The 15,591-nt window shown below is 39.0% G+C and overlaps 1 protein-coding gene across 10 annotated transcripts in view; it reads left to right on the forward strand.

Annotated features, from left to right (window-relative positions):
- Window positions 1–15,591, forward strand: part of PTK2 (protein tyrosine kinase 2) — a 418,848-nt gene that overhangs the window by 325,811 nt on the left and 77,446 nt on the right. For 7 of the 10 annotated variants that reach the window (XM_074986603.1, XM_074986600.1, XM_074986607.1 and 4 more), the window contains 4 exons: window positions 719–802; window positions 2,002–2,019; window positions 7,427–7,483; window positions 11,595–11,692. In XM_074986603.1, the coding sequence (XP_074842704.1) occupies window positions 719–802; window positions 2,002–2,019; window positions 7,427–7,483; window positions 11,595–11,692 (257 nt within the window). Of the gene's footprint in view, window positions 1–718; window positions 803–2,001; window positions 2,020–4,845; window positions 6,934–7,426; window positions 7,484–11,594; window positions 11,693–15,591 lie in introns of those variants that run through there. The other 3 variants (XM_074986605.1, XM_074986610.1, XM_074986606.1) reach the window with 3 other exon arrangements.

Here is a 15,591-nt window from a genome sequence, read left to right on the forward strand (position 1 = left end):
CTGTATATCAGTTCTGTTTCAGCCACAGCTCTTTGAATCCCACTATCTTTTTACCATTGCTTTAAAAAAAACTAGGAGGAATACTTTTCCTTAAGTACATTTAATATGTTATAATGAATTTTAAAAGAAATAATGAACGTTCATGTTGTTGACTTAGATGCAGACTCTCCGAATGCTGAATAGTTGAAGATTGTGTTGTATGTTTTCCAAAAAAAGTGATTTCCTCTCCATATGCTGTGTCTTGCATTGTATATATAATACTGATGTCATACTAATTTAGTCCATAATCTAAGTTATCTCAGCAAAAATTTGTTAGTCTTTAAAGTGCTACAGGATTGCTTGCTTTGTTTTGTGAAGTTGCCATATAGTAGTAGAATTTAGGGTGGGATTTTAATAAATTTAGTTAAATATCAGAGAGCAAGTTTTTCATGTGCTTGATAGTGGCTGGTAAATGTTAACTTTTTAATGCATTCTTCTGTAAATCACCTTTTCTAAAGTGAAACAAGAAAAGTATTTTATTTCTGAGGTGAGGAATCCACCATAAAATGATAAAAATAGTTTTTCAGTTTAGGAAGATTTGTATATACAAATATAGAATTGTATTGTAAATCTTATGTTTTTACAGTCACACTTACCGATATGCTCTAAAGTTTCTGTTTCCTTTTGTTTCCAAATAATTTGTTTGTTTTCTCTTTCTTTTTCTTGCCTCTTTGTAAAGGAGTCAGTCACTGTCAGCATAAAGTAAAGAAAGCTAGGCGCTTTCTCCCTTTCGTCTTCTGTTCCCATGAGCCACCACCTAAGGGTACTGCACTGCTCTTTGTACAGGCTGCCTTATTAACCCAAAGCTGAATATACTAACTCTGTTACTATTTAGATTCTTAAATTCTTCTTCAGCCTCTGGTAAACAGAGTTCCAAGAATAATTGCATTAAATTTCTGTTGTCCCCTACAATTGGATCTTCAGTGAGATGTGTCATACACTTGATACTATTTTTATAGGAGTTTGTTCTGTTTTATATGACTGTGTCAAATGATGTAATAATTTTAATTATACAATGTGTAGCCACAAAATCCCTCAGCTTCCTTCTTTCAATGGTACACTTGGATTGCATTCTTGGACCCCTGATACAGCATGCAAATGATTGAAATAGGGTACCAGCAATAAATATCACTTAATATCAAATACTGAATTAAAGACTGCACAGTGATTCTGGCTGCTGTATGCTCATCCATTGTTGTCTGGATAGTTTGGTGTAGGGATGGTAGGTAGGTAAATAAATGTTATAATATATGCATTAATTTTACAACAGAAATATGCGTTTTGAATTTTAATTTTATTTGTAATCATTGCTTAAAGTGCATCACTTTCTGGTGCAGATATTTGGTATAGCACAAGGCCTGTTGGTTAAATTCATGGTATCAGTGTTGTTTTGAATAAGTGCTCGTTGCATTTTTCATTATTTAAATCATATTTAAATATAACTAGTTCAATAAAGTAAATATTAAGTCTTCCATATTTTGTCAGTATCTAAGTAATAGCAGAACTTCTAAATATTTGAAGGCATAATTATATGTATAAAGCTTTAATGGCCATGCTTATTTGGTATAAATCATTTTCACTTATCTAGCCTAGGAATTTTATCTTTATAATGGAAGCATAAAAAAAATAAAAAATTGACACTCTTATAACAAAATGCAATGAATTAAGTGGCCCCCTCCTAAATTCACTTTTTATACTTCATGTAACAGTCACTACCCTGCATTTCATTATATGCACTGAAAAGTTCAAATATTCCTCTGAATCTTGAGCTTTTGGAGGAAGGTCTTAAATTCCACTACCTTTTTGGTTTCTCTTGAGCTAAGCGTATAAAGTAACTGCAATTTTACTATATTCTTGGTTTATTCATGATTTTAATAGTATATTTCCCCCTCCCCCTTTATCTCTCTGTTTCCTCTTTCTTCCCTTTGTTTTTCTTTCCTTGCATGCTACCTGGATCTGCAGATGAAATTAGTGGGGACGGTAATATATGTTTTCCAGTCTGTCTTACTAACATGCGATACGCGGCCTGATATCCACATACAACTAATGTGCATTGCAGTAATCAATTTTCGTGCAGATCATAATATGAAAAAACACTCAACCTGCATTAGAGACCAGCTAGCATAGTATAAATATTGCACCTTATGAAATAGTGTGACTGATTTTATCTACTAGGCTGGGACTGAGTAAGGAAATGGTTTTCAAACTCTGTATGCAGTGGCTTTTATACCATTTTATCAATATTGTTATCAAGTATGAATTGCATGTGTTTGCTGTGAGACTTTTGGCATGGAGCAGGGGTAGTTGTGGGCTTTTCAAGTGAGTTGATTAGTTTTGATCAAGATAACAGGCATAGCTAGACAAACTGAATTAAAGTAACTTTTATTCAGTTAAAATTATCAAAAGACATGACAGAAATTGGTGAATAATTCCATCAGGTGATGCTTTCCTTTCAAAGGCATGGTAGCATTAAAATCCTCTACTGTCCATTGGTTATATGGCTGGAGCGCAGAGCCGTTCATCATAGGGAAATTTAGATTGAACATGCTTGGCAGGTTGCAGGGATGAAACCAGTAAGCGAATGGCAGAATCTTTACAATTATACTTTAGATGCTGGAAATTGTAATAATAACTTCACACCTAATATGCACTTTGGCTGTGTCTAGACTAGCCCCCAACTTCGAAGGGCTCATGGTAATTAAGGTGTCAGAAGATTACTAATGAAGTGCTGCCATATATGCAGCACTTCATTAGACTAAATCTCCCCCACGGCTACTTGAGGTGTGAAACTTCAAAGTGCCAGCTTGCCTGTAGCCATGGGTCAGCTGTGGGTACTTCGACATGCCCGCGGTACTTCCAAGTCCCTTTACCTCCCAAAATTTTGAGGAGTAAAAGGACTTGGAAGTAGCATGGGCACATCAAAGTACCTGCAGCTGACCCACGGCTACACACAAGCCAGCACATCGAAGTTTCACACTTTGAAGTTGCTGCAGGCGAGATTTAGCCTAATGAAGTGCTCCATATGCACAGCAGCATTTTATTAGTAATCTCCCAACACCCTAATTACCATGCCCCCTTCAAAGTTGGGGGCTAGTCTAGACACAGCCTTTGTCTTTTATTTTCAGTTATGAGCAGTGATTCTTGGATGTCTCACTGTATGAATGTCCACCATAATACACTGTTAAAGAAGCCTAGTTTTCCATAATGTGTTGAGCAGCTACATTCTGAAAAGAAGTTATTTTTAAAGTCTTACATTGGACATCCAAAATCATGATTCATTTTTGAAAATTTAGGGTCACTTATGTTATACTGTTGAAAAGTCAGACGTCCATTGTCAAGCCAGTAATTCATATAACATAATTAGGAAATGAGTAACTGTGTGGCCCCAAACAAATATCAAAAAGACTATGAAAGGTGGCAAAAAGCAGACATAAAATGTAATGGCACTGTACTGTTCCCTCAACAAAATGTTCAAGAAGTGTCAACTAACTTTTGCTTAGTTCTTTTGCATATAAATCATAGTAAGGTAGCACCACAGAAGTTTTCTCTCTGCCCTTAGAAATCTGTTGATTTTATGAGGGTTGTTGGTCTAACAACATCAGTCACATGTTTCTTATAAACTCAGGTATTATGCAACTGTTTATCTCTTACATGCTAACAATAATCTTTTTGTGGGTTATATGTTTGATATGTTATACATTAAAGGCAATAATAAACATTTTAAAATGCTCTCAAAGAGGAGACTATTGCAGAACATTTCAGAGAGAACATGTATTTTTAAAAAAAGAAAATACAGTGTCTATAGCAGCTGTGATGGACAGATGCTGAGATGTGTTTTTTCTAGAGACTAAAAAATTCTGGATTAACAAACTCTCCATAAATGTCCCTATTAACAATCTCATGTTTTTCTGAGAGACTTGTATGCATGTTTTTATTCTGAGTGATTCCTGGGTTGGCTAGCAAGTATGTTTATGTTCTAGAGGTGAGAAAGTGTTTTTGGGTTCACACCGTAAAAGAACTAGGCCTGTTTAATCATTTTGTTTGTTGGTTTGTTTGTTTTACGTTGTCAGGATCACAAAATACAGGAAATTCTGTGTTTGGGGCCTTGTCACTATTCAAACATTTTAAGGGTGAAGAGACCTTTAGAAGAGACTTTTAGATGACTCTGACCATCAGTATAATAGAGTGTAATAAACCTCATTTCAAAAGATATATTGGTATTAGAACAGGTTGAGAAAAGGACAACACAAATGATTAGGGGTTTGGGACAGGTGCAATATGAAGAAAGATTTAAAAGACTGGGACTTTTCAGTTTAGAAAAGAGGTCACAGGTGGAGGTGGGTGGGTATGATAGAAGTCTCTAAAATCATGACTGATGTGGAAAACATGAGTAAAGAAAAGTTATTTACTTCTTCCCACAACATAAGAACCAAATGAAATTAGTAGGTAGCGCGTGTAAAACAAACAAAAGGAAGCATTTCCTCATGCTGTGCACGGTCAACCTTTGGAACTCCTTTCCACAAGATGTTGTGAAAAACATGACTTTACCAGGGTCCAGAAAAAGAACTCAATAAATTCAAGACGGATAGGTCCATCAATACTTATTAGCCAAATTGGTTAAGAATGGAGTCCCTAGCCTGTTTCTCAGAGACTGGAAATGGTTCACAGGGGAGGGATCACTTGATTACATGATCTGTTTTCAAGTATCAGAGGGGTAGCCGTGTTAGTCTGGATCTGTAGCAGCAACGAAGGGTCTTGTGGCACCTTATAGACTAACAGAAGAGTTTAGAGCATGAGCTTTCGTGAGTTAACTCACTTCTTCAGATGCTTCAGCATCTGAATAAGTGAGTTAACTCACGAAAGCTAATGATCTGTTTTGTTCATTTCTGCCTGGGGCATCTGATGTTCGCCACTGTTGGAAGAGAGGAGACTGGGCAAGACCTGTGGAGACCTTTGGTCTGACCCAATGTATCTGGTCTTATGTTCTTAACCTCACTCAGTAACGTCTGCATCCAGCCCATAGCTTTATTTGAGCTGCATCTTATCTTTTGCAAAGGTGTCCAGTCTTGACTTATAGACTGCAAAACAGTATCTTAATCTGAGCCATTTGAAGACTGATGCCTACCAATACCCTTGGGCAAGATTTTAACAAAAAAGGGAGGTTCCCACTGACTTCCAAAAGAAGTGCTGGACACTTGGACGAAGCTTTCACTATACCTGTTTTTTTTTTTTTTAAATACACTCTAAATTTAGGGTGACCATATGCCTCATTTTTAAAGGGACAGTACCATCCCCTATGCACTCTCCTATGCTGAGCCACCTCTGGTCAGTTTCACTGAGACCTCTACACTTACATTCCCTGGGCAGTGGTGCACATTGCTGTCTTAGGGTTTAGCCCTTTCTTGCCTGTGCTGTAGCTAAGGGACAGGAAGCACCTGGGTTATGTTGATGGCAACAGAGCATGGAGGTGTTATTGTCCTTGGAAACTGCACAGTCAAGAAGGGTCAAGCTTCTTCCAGGCACATGAGAGCAGCGTGGGGAGAGGGAGAGAGGAGCTCTGCAAAGACACAGGCCACGTCATCCCTTCCGCCATCTCCTCGTCCCCTGTGGCTGGAAGCAGTTCCCATTGCTTCCCTCCCACACAGTCCCAAAAGGCTGCATTTTGGCCACATTCTGATGTGAACCCTGGAAGAAATTCTCTCTCTTAGAATGCTAATTCTTTAGACTGGCATTTCTCAAACCAAGCCTAGTATCCTGGAGAAGCTTCAGAAGTTCCTCTCACACACACACAGATGTCTTCATCTGGTAAATCCCAAATATCTGAGTGAAGCCCAGGGCATCTAAGAATGCAGGCCTGATTTCAAAGCTACTGAGCATGCAGCAGCTCCCATTAATATCATTAGAAGGTGGTGGATTCTTAGTAACTTTGGGTGCTGAAATAGGGCTTCAAGAGACTAGCCTGAAACTCATTACTTTTGTAAATCTAAACCTTTTTGTGTATATTTAGGCCAGGCTGCTATGGCAGAGTTTTATCGACTTTACAGTGGATACTTCATCCACTTATGTGGGTTAAATTTATGTTCTCTGGAAGAATTAAATGTCTGGTTGTTAGGGCAATGAAACTTGAGTTGCAGCTTTCTCACTGAAAGTGCTTTGGAGCAGGGAATATGTCTCCTTATATAAAATATGTCACATGTATTAGAATATTTTGATAGTTACTCTTACATAAATAAGCTTACAAGACTTTTTTTTAATTTTTTGTAATTTAAAAGATAATGTTTATTTTAAAACATATCTATTTTTATGGATTTAAATTTTCACAATTGCAGGAAATTAGAATATAGAGGGGGTCAGACAGTAATTATTTAATGACAATAGATTAACATTCAAAAAGCTAAACCTTTATAAATGTTAAAACACAAAATTATCAACATCACAGGTCAAAATATAGTAAGTAAATTTTAATAACTTCATTGTGACATTTTTCTTCCTTTGCTTATTTGTAAGTTATGATAAGTGGGAATAATTTTATGCTGTTGAAGCACGTGTGGTGAAAGTGATGTTTGCCAACATTTATTATTAAAAAATCCATTTTTCCAAACTCATTTATACACACATGTTTAAACAGGGAAAGAAGAGAGCTGTCAGGTTTCTTAAACTGTCATCTTTCTAAGAACTAACACTTTGCTAGAAGTTTTTTATCCGTGAGTTTGTTTCTCACCAATAAAGCTTGGAGAACAACATCTGGCTAGTTGTCAAAGTGACTTTCCGGAAATCTCTGCAAATTTGGATTAACAAGGAAATAACAGTTACAAAGAGAGAGAGTACCAGCTCCAGGGATTTTTCCTGCCTTGCACAAACTGGAAAATATACACACTTCAGTATCTACAGACAGTAAGCAGTATGCATTTTGCTGTACTTGTATGCAGCCTGAACTTCATGTGTGACACAGCAAGACCTGATGATTTGCACTTTACCAAAGAGAAAATGGTTTAATCTCTTGAAATGGGCAATCTCTGCCCATTGCTGATGGGTTTTATGGCAGAAAATCACCTGTTAAAGATATTGTGAGTAATTATTTATTAAAAAGCCATGATATTAGATTAGTTGATCTGAGTTACAGAAATAATAAATTAAAAAATGCATTCTCCATTTACTCCCTCAGAAACAAGTATGTGTACTGAAACGTAGCAGATTATTATGTAAACCTGGTGAGGTGATCATAATTTCTGTGCATGAGCAGAGTTTAGTCATGCTAGCTTAAATGCATTTTCTGAGTGGTGTAAAATGGGATATAAAGTACATAACAGCTTTTATTTGTGGTAGCGTGGATACAGTTTTTTAAACCTGTTTTCTTTTTCCTGAAATTCTGATTCCTCCTTTACAGAAACAGATGACTATGCTGAGATCATAGATGAAGAAGATACTTACACAATGCCCTCAAGTAAGTACACTTGTTAACTTGGAATGTTCCTACTTGACTAAGAAAGCTTTTTAGATTCAGGGAGCTCTAAGCAGCATTTCAGAGTCTTGGTCTACACTAGGGGTCAAAGTCAATCCCAGATATGCAACTCTAACCATGCCATTAGCATAGCTAGAATCAACGTATGAGGATCAACTTTGTCCCTGTATGTATCAGTGATCTTTAGGCTCACAGCAACATCCCTTACGGATGCGTGGAGTACCAGCATCAGCAGCCAAGCCCAGAGCAATCAGTTTTGCCGCGTCTTCACACACGCAGCAAAATCCATCCCCCAAAGCTCAATTGTGCTGCATTCCCTTCCCCCACCTCCATAAGGTTTGGCATACCCAGAGTTTCACAAAAAAAATGTTCTTTGTGTGAGATTATGTTTTGAGGACTCATGAATTCTGCAACCCCATAAATTCAATCTCTAAAGCAAAGGCAAACAAATTCTGACACATTTTACTGTATCAAATTTTATTGCAGTAAAACGTCATCTCATACTAAAATATGGCATTTTAAATTGTGTTGCTGACTGTAGGGCTAAGGAAAAGGAGACTAATAAAACTGATTCGAGGCAAGCCTAATTCAAACCGGCATTTTTAAACTTCTCTAAACAGTTCAGTCCTGATACCTCACTCCTGACCCGCAGTGTGTGTGCTATTGTGGTCCTTCAGCTTCTCTGTAGGAGAAACTTCAGTAGTTTTGTGAATATTAGAAGAAATAGAGACAAGGCTGAAAACACACCACCCTTCTATGCCTATGTCTTCAAAGGCAAAAGGCTAACACACCATCTGCTGAAATTATTTTGTGCCATTGTGGGAAATTGGAAGGCTTGAGTTAACTACCCTGAACAGAAAATCTGGATTTATGGTGTTAAGGTTCTGCCTGCAATTTATGTTGGGATTTGCTGCATAATTTTTTTATCACTTGCTAGCCTGTAGTAGAATAGTGACTGTTACATGGAAGTGCAGAAAATTCTCACTTCAGTCATGCTTGTAGAAAAGGATGGGAGGGATAACCCAGTGATACAGTTAAATTCATATGCATGTTAAACTCAGGAATACATAATGTATTCCAAGGGTATGATTTATTTAAGACTTCTGCAGTCCTGGTTTCTTGTCACAGTACAGGGATGTTTCATTCGCCGCTTAGGCATTCAGAATAGAGCATTGTTTTTTTGCTGATTAAATGATTTGGCAACAAGAAAACATGTTTCTTAAAAGTGAATAACACATGTTGAGTAGGATGCAGTAAATCACTTCTTTAATCTACCTTAAAATAATACCCAGCCTTACAAAGAAGTGTGTGTGATAAATGGAATATTTTATTCATTGTAAAAATGGATATTGCATATCAATAATCATGCAGTCGTTACTTGGATGAGAACTTTAACCTACTGGGTCCTGCAAAATCCTAAGCCTTACAGCAGTGGGAAACCTGTGGCCCCCGGAGCACATTTAGCCCATCAGGATTCTGTGTGTGGCCTGCAAAACTTTGTTTACAGTTGCCTGTATGCAGGGTTGCCAGATACAGCGAGTTGCCTTCTGCATAGTTTTTTTCCTACTGGTATTGCTAAAGTGACATACATATAAAGCAAAAGCATGTGAAGTGAGGTGTATGCTCATTGCACACAACATTGGCCGTGTCTACACTAGCTCCAAACTTCGAAATGGCCATGCAAATGACCATTTCAAAGTTTACTAATGAAGCGCTGAAATACATATTCAGCGCTTCATTAGGATGCGGGCGGCCGTGGCACTTCGAAATTGACGCGCCTCGCCGCCGCACGGCTCGTCCCGACGGGGCTCCTTTTCGAAAGGACCCCTCCTACTTCGAAGTCCCCTTATTCCCATGAGCAGATGGGAATAAGGGGACTTCAAAGTAGGAGGGGTCCTTTTGAAAAGGAGCCCCGTCGGGACGAGCCGCGAGGCGCATCAATTTCGAAGTGCCGCGGCCGCCCGCATGCTAATGAAGCGCTGAATATGTATTTCAGCGCTTCATTAGTAAACTTCGAAATGGCCATTTGCATGGCCATTTCGAAGTTTGGGGCTAGTGTAGACACGGCCATTGACTGTGAGAGCTATGTGTTCCTTCTGCCTCCTATCAAAGTGCAGCTATGGTTCAGTCTGTACACTGTGCAAATTTTGGGTACACAAACACGTTAGCAAAACTCTGAGACAAGGAAGGGCCACTAGTGCGACCCACTCACTAGGTTGCTGTCCTAAGCTCTCTGGTTAATGAAGCAAAACATTAAAATATGCCTTTAGTCCACAGCATGTGAGAAGTCCCATTGGAGTCATGTGCTCATGTGCTTCACTGGATTGAACTAGAGCGCTCAACTTCTTGAAAGTTTGAGGCCTGCTTCAATAAAGATTGCAGCACCAGGCCCACAATTTGTATTAGTATAAACATAAAATCACTTGGGTAGAATAACATTTTGGCTAAGCCAACATTTTTCATTTTTTTAAATATTATGAAATGTTTGTCCAGATGTTAATTTTAAGAAGATATTTCTAAGTGAGTGTTTGATTTTTCTCTTAAATGCAATGCAGAAAGCTATGGAATAGACGAAGGTAACAGGAGTTCCTTTAACAATCTCTGTATGATTGCAGTTTTGGAAATGTGAAGTTTTTTCCATTTAAAATTGTTTATTTTCATTTAACAAGCATTCTGTTAATTAGTTTAATTGTGTTTCTATAGTTAATTTCTTTTGTCAGCTTTGGAATTTTTAAAGAGGTAAATGCAATATTTTAAAAATAAATGAATAAAGCGTTGATCACTTTGGTTTCCATCTCACTGATGTCATTTCAGCAGCGCTAATAATGCCATAAAGTTGTGAAGCATGAGGGCTATACTGGCTGAGAATCTTTTTTTTCCCCCCGGAGATGATGACAGCAATAGAAATTCACACTTTGTGTTTCCACTGTTTCTGCCGTAGTATTTTTTTCGGTTATTGCTAGAAATTAAATTACTCATTAATTCAATGGGAAATGAATAAATTTGATTGCTATATTAGGGAGCAATTTCTTGTTTTGGGTATACCTAGTCTACTAAAGAACAAAGCTGATAACACTATAAATCATGGTACATTTTATGTTAGCTTTGTGCCAATTGGACGCACCAAGAAGTGTGAATACAGTCAGGCCGTGGCCACACTAGCCCCTCCATTCAGAAGTGCTATGGTAATGTGGCATTTATGAATATGCTAATGAGGTGATGCTATGAATATGCACTGCCGCATTAGCATAATGGCAGCCACCTGCACTTCAAAACTGCCGGCTTCGAAACTCATGCTGCCCATGTAGCTAGGGGCCTTTCAAACTGCCCCCCGTTGATTTCAAAAGCCTCTTCTTCCCATCTCATTTTGAGCAGAAGGGTCTTTTGAAATCAGGGCGTTGTTTCAAAAGGCCCCCCACTACACGGGCGATGTGTGTTTCGAAACCGGCAGTTTCGATGCATGCATGGCCATCATTATGCTAATGAGGCACTGTGTATTCATGGCAGCACCTCATTAGCATATTCTGAAGTGCTACATTACCATAGTCCTGCTGAAAGGAAAGGCTAGTGTGGCCACAGTCTCAGAGTTTTACACTTATTTATTTTACTTTTTCCAACCATCTGCTTCAATTTTTTGCCCCTGCAGCCACCCCTTTAAAAATACTCTTGACTGATTTGATGGTTCAGAGATCTATAGTACTATTTGGCATAGTCCTCAAACTTATGGTTTTAGGCTGTTGTTAATGAATTCCATATTACCCTAGGCTGTTTGTGTTCATGTCTTTATTCCTTTAAAAGCCATAATTAATTAAGAAGGATTTCGTTATATTTACTGCATTGAAATAAATATTTCATATTAATGTAGTAAGTCAGATTTCTGTGTCTTATTCAGAGTTTCCATTCATACAACTGTTTAAGAGGATTCCCCTGTGTATACAACTTTTGTATAGGTTGGTGTTTAACAAATTTTAATCTTAGTTATTCATATGTCAAGCTTAGGAATGGGTTACTTTGAGTTTGATGTGTAATCGATTATTTCATTTAAATGCTTTTATTCAGTAGTTTGAGGTTTAAATCCATTGTATTCGTACAGCCAGGGATTATGAGATTCAGAGGGAGAGAATTGAACTGGGACGCTGTATCGGAGAAGGACAGTTTGGAGATGTACATCAAGGTGTTTACATGAGTCCAGTGAGTATCTTTTTTGACATGAGCACACATTTTCAGAAAGTATACTAGATACCTGATATATCTTATCTGTGGTCCACCTGAGTGAATTAATATTGACAGATAGTGGCTTGATGTAATAGTATTTATAAAATGCGTAGCACTTTTATAGTGCTTTACATGTTTCTAAGTTGTTTTAAAACACTAATCCCCACAGTGCCCCTGTAAAGTAGCTATGCTACTTTACAGGGGAACCAACAGAATTGCCGGGCTGCTGGGCAAGTTGTGGGAGGGACATGGAGGTGGGGCCTGGCTCTGTGCTCCCAGAAGGGGCAGGACTTTCTGTAGAGGGGGAGGGCTGGGGTGCAGCCAGTCCCTAGCACTGCCCAGACCACCACATGGGTCTCTGGTGGCAATTTAAAAGTCTTGAGGCTCCAGCTGCTGCTGGAGTAACAGTGGCAGCAACTGCGAGCCCCAGGCCCTTTTGAATCACTAAGCCTCAGTGCAGTTGTCCCCTTTTCCACTCCCCATCTCCCCATTGGTAGGCATGCTCACGACACTGTTATTCCCATTTTTGGGGACCACTGAGGCAAAGTAGATGTGCCCAGACCCAAGCGAAAATAATTGATTGAGCCAGGATTAAAACTCAGCATTTTTTACTCTACCTGATGTTATTTCTTCTTCATGTGGATACCTCAGCACGTTCAGGTTATCTGTCTTGGGAATGGAACAGAGTGACATGCCCCACTTGCTGGCGGCCAGATTTTTAGAAGAATTCATTATCTTGTCTGGCCATTTGTTTCAGTGTATTAATGGAAACTGAGCTCTTTTCAATGCTGAATTTCAGTTGTGGGTGCTGAGCTCTCTTGAAATACCTGCCACCTCATCTGTGATATCACCTTTAATTAGTGAAGTTACTTAACTATATAGTGAAATTCTCTGTTAATATTGTTAGGTGTCTAGCTGTCCAAGTTTTTACTGTCTAATTGCCTGTGTAAAATGAGCTGGTGGCCTACCTATATCTTGATGTACAATTACCCATGGAAAAGGTTCAGAAAAGGGCAACAAAAATGATTAGGGGTTTCAAATGAGTGCCATATGAAGAGAGATTAAAAAGACTGGGATTTTTCATATTAGAAAAAAGAGGAGACTAAGGCTGTGTCTACACTTGGCCAAAATTTCAAAAGGGCCGTGCTAATGGCCAAATCAGAGAATACTAATTTGGTGCTGAAATTATTTTTCAGCACCTCATTAGCACGCTGCCAACCATGGCACTTCAAAAGTGCTGCATTTTGATCGCACGTGGCTCATCTGCACTGGGCTCTTTTCGAAAGGACCCCGCAAATGTCAAAATCCCTTTATTCCTATCAGCTGATATGATTAAAGCTCCAGTCCTAGAAATGACAATGTATCAGCAGATTGTTGTACCCTCATAGAGCTTCATTGAAGTCAGTGGGGCTCTGCACTGGCAAAAGAGTTGGCCTACATGTTGCGCATTGCAGGGTTAGAGCCTAGATGATAGTGTGCTGTCATTTCTAGGATGCCCTTCCAGTTTCGGCTTCAGGCATGTTGATTTGGAAGCTTTTTTCCAAAAGATGCATAGCAATTTTGTCCCTGATCCAGAAATGCACTTAAACATATGCTTAAAGTTAAGCACATGAGTAGTCCAGTTGATAGCAGTGAGAGGAATGTATTTAAAGTTAAGCATGTACGTAAGTGTTTTGCTAGTTTGGGATCATCAAGAATAAAAGAGCACAGTTTTGAGGACCTGAAAATAAGATAAAAATTAATGTAGTGGCAATAAGTGAGCGCTTTCTAAAAGCGCTTTTTTGGATTTGATAACAAAATTTATAGAAAAGCTCCTGTCTTTGGATTCCACACCCGCTGAAGTCAGTGAAAGTTTTGTTTTCTACTTTAATGTATTAAAGCTCTGGTTGTTGTGTAGCTAAATTAATATTACCAGACCAAGTTACTGTAGACCAAATGCTTTAGACTATATGCTCACAAAACTGCATTGACTTCAGTGAGAATTTTTTGCCCATGAGGAACTCATTAAATTCTGAATGAAGACATTAGATTTGATCCTGTGCAAACATGTATACAGAAATACCCAAAACAGTTTTGAAATCTCTATTACTGTTCTGATAACTTCATTTAGAGCCGGATTCTGACACTCCCTAAAGTAAGGAGTATCTTACACCTCAAAGAGCTCTATTTATGTCAATATTACTACTTTAGGAGCAAAGTACTACTAATACACTCATCCCTCGCTCTACGGGCACAATTCGTTCCCAACTTTGTGCTCATAGGCAAAAACTCGTAAGAGAGGCACTAAATTCTCATTAAAATACACGCAGAAGTCTCTGATTGGTTCCTAGAGCTCAGCGAAGCAGTGGCAGCAGGTGGCACTGCTTTTGAAAAGTAAGTGAACTTTGGGTTTGGGGGTTGGAGAAGGTTAAAGCCTGGGGACAGTTTGGGGCCATGAGTGGGAGGGAGGGTTAAAACCTGGTGGCCAGTTGGGTCCGTGGGTGGGTGGAAGGGTTCAGGCTGTTGAAGGTTGCGTGTGTGGACAGGCGGGGGATGAGGGGGATCAGGCTGCAGCAGGTTAGGTCTACCAGGCTGGTGGGGAGGGCAGGCGGGGGGGCAAGGCTGCTGCGGGGTGGCAGAGGCAGGGAGGCAGGCTGTTTGGGGGCCAGACTGCGGAGCCAGCAGAGGTGCAGGGGGTCAGACTGCCGTGGGGCTGGCGGAGGGCTGGTCAGGCTGCTGCAGGGCGGTGGAGGGACTGGGGGTCAGGCTGCCGCAGGTGGAGGAGTGGTCAGGCTGCAGCAGGTTGGAGCCGTGGGACGGGGTAAAGCTTGTATTAGTGGGGAGGTTCACTTGCAGAGTGAACAAAGGTAAGTAAACCTGTCCCTTGTTTAAGTGAGTACTTGTTAGTAAAGTACTCATTTAATGAGGGATGAGTGTATCAATCAAAATGGCTAAATCTAGTCCTCTGTGAAAGCAGCTAATGCTTAAGGGCAGCTGTTTTAAATTTGACACCCAAATTTTTCTTTTATACCCCTCACAGAGAATCTGGTTCTTTCAGTCCCTCCTATGAATCAAGTTGTCAAAATGGCAGCTTCCTGACTCCCTGTCCATTATTGTTTTTATTATATATAGGACACTCCATTGAGTCAGTGATCATCATTATGAACAGATATACTGATCAGACTGTAGCTTATATATTTGGAAGAAATTTCAACATAGATGAAAGAGTAGCAGTGTGAGAAATTACTGGTGAAGGTGATATTGTGAGAGTGCTGTATCTTGGAATTTGAAAAACAAGCCGATTTATTCCCACTAGATATTCAATTGCACTCAAAGAATCTTTAGTTTTGTTATCTGTGCACAAGTCATAAAAGAATCCAGCTTACCAAACACTCTTTACAGAATGTCACTTTTACAGTAAACATTTGTGAGGTAGGTAACAATTGGTAATCGCTAGCAGCCTTTGTTGCTAAAGGCTGAATGGAAAATATATGTATAGGACTTCACATCTTGGCAGTAGGAACTGAGGCCATTTAGGACAAGCTTTATGTGACATATTTAAACCATTTTATCATATAAAAAATGATTTTTTTCGTTAGACAGGATCATTATCCTTGTATTATAATGGCAGGTTTGGTGCTCTCATCTGTTTCCTTGCTATGCCCTCTCTCTCTCTCCATCCCACCCAAAATCTGTTTTTAACCACTTTAGTATTTTTCTCTTTATTTAATTCATCTTACGACAGTCCCTCATATCCTGCTCATTACCTGGAAATTCTTGCTAGTTACAAAACCTGGAGTAAACTAGTTACTATAAAATGTGCAGTAGAAATTTCCAAAATATCCTGTGTAGAAACCATACTGCATATTTGTGTCAAAATAGAATACAATAATTTA

The sequence above is a fragment of the Carettochelys insculpta genome, chromosome 2 (genome assembly GCF_033958435.1).
Source record: "Carettochelys insculpta isolate YL-2023 chromosome 2, ASM3395843v1, whole genome shotgun sequence".
Taxonomy (NCBI): domain Eukaryota; kingdom Metazoa; phylum Chordata; order Testudines; family Carettochelyidae; genus Carettochelys; species Carettochelys insculpta.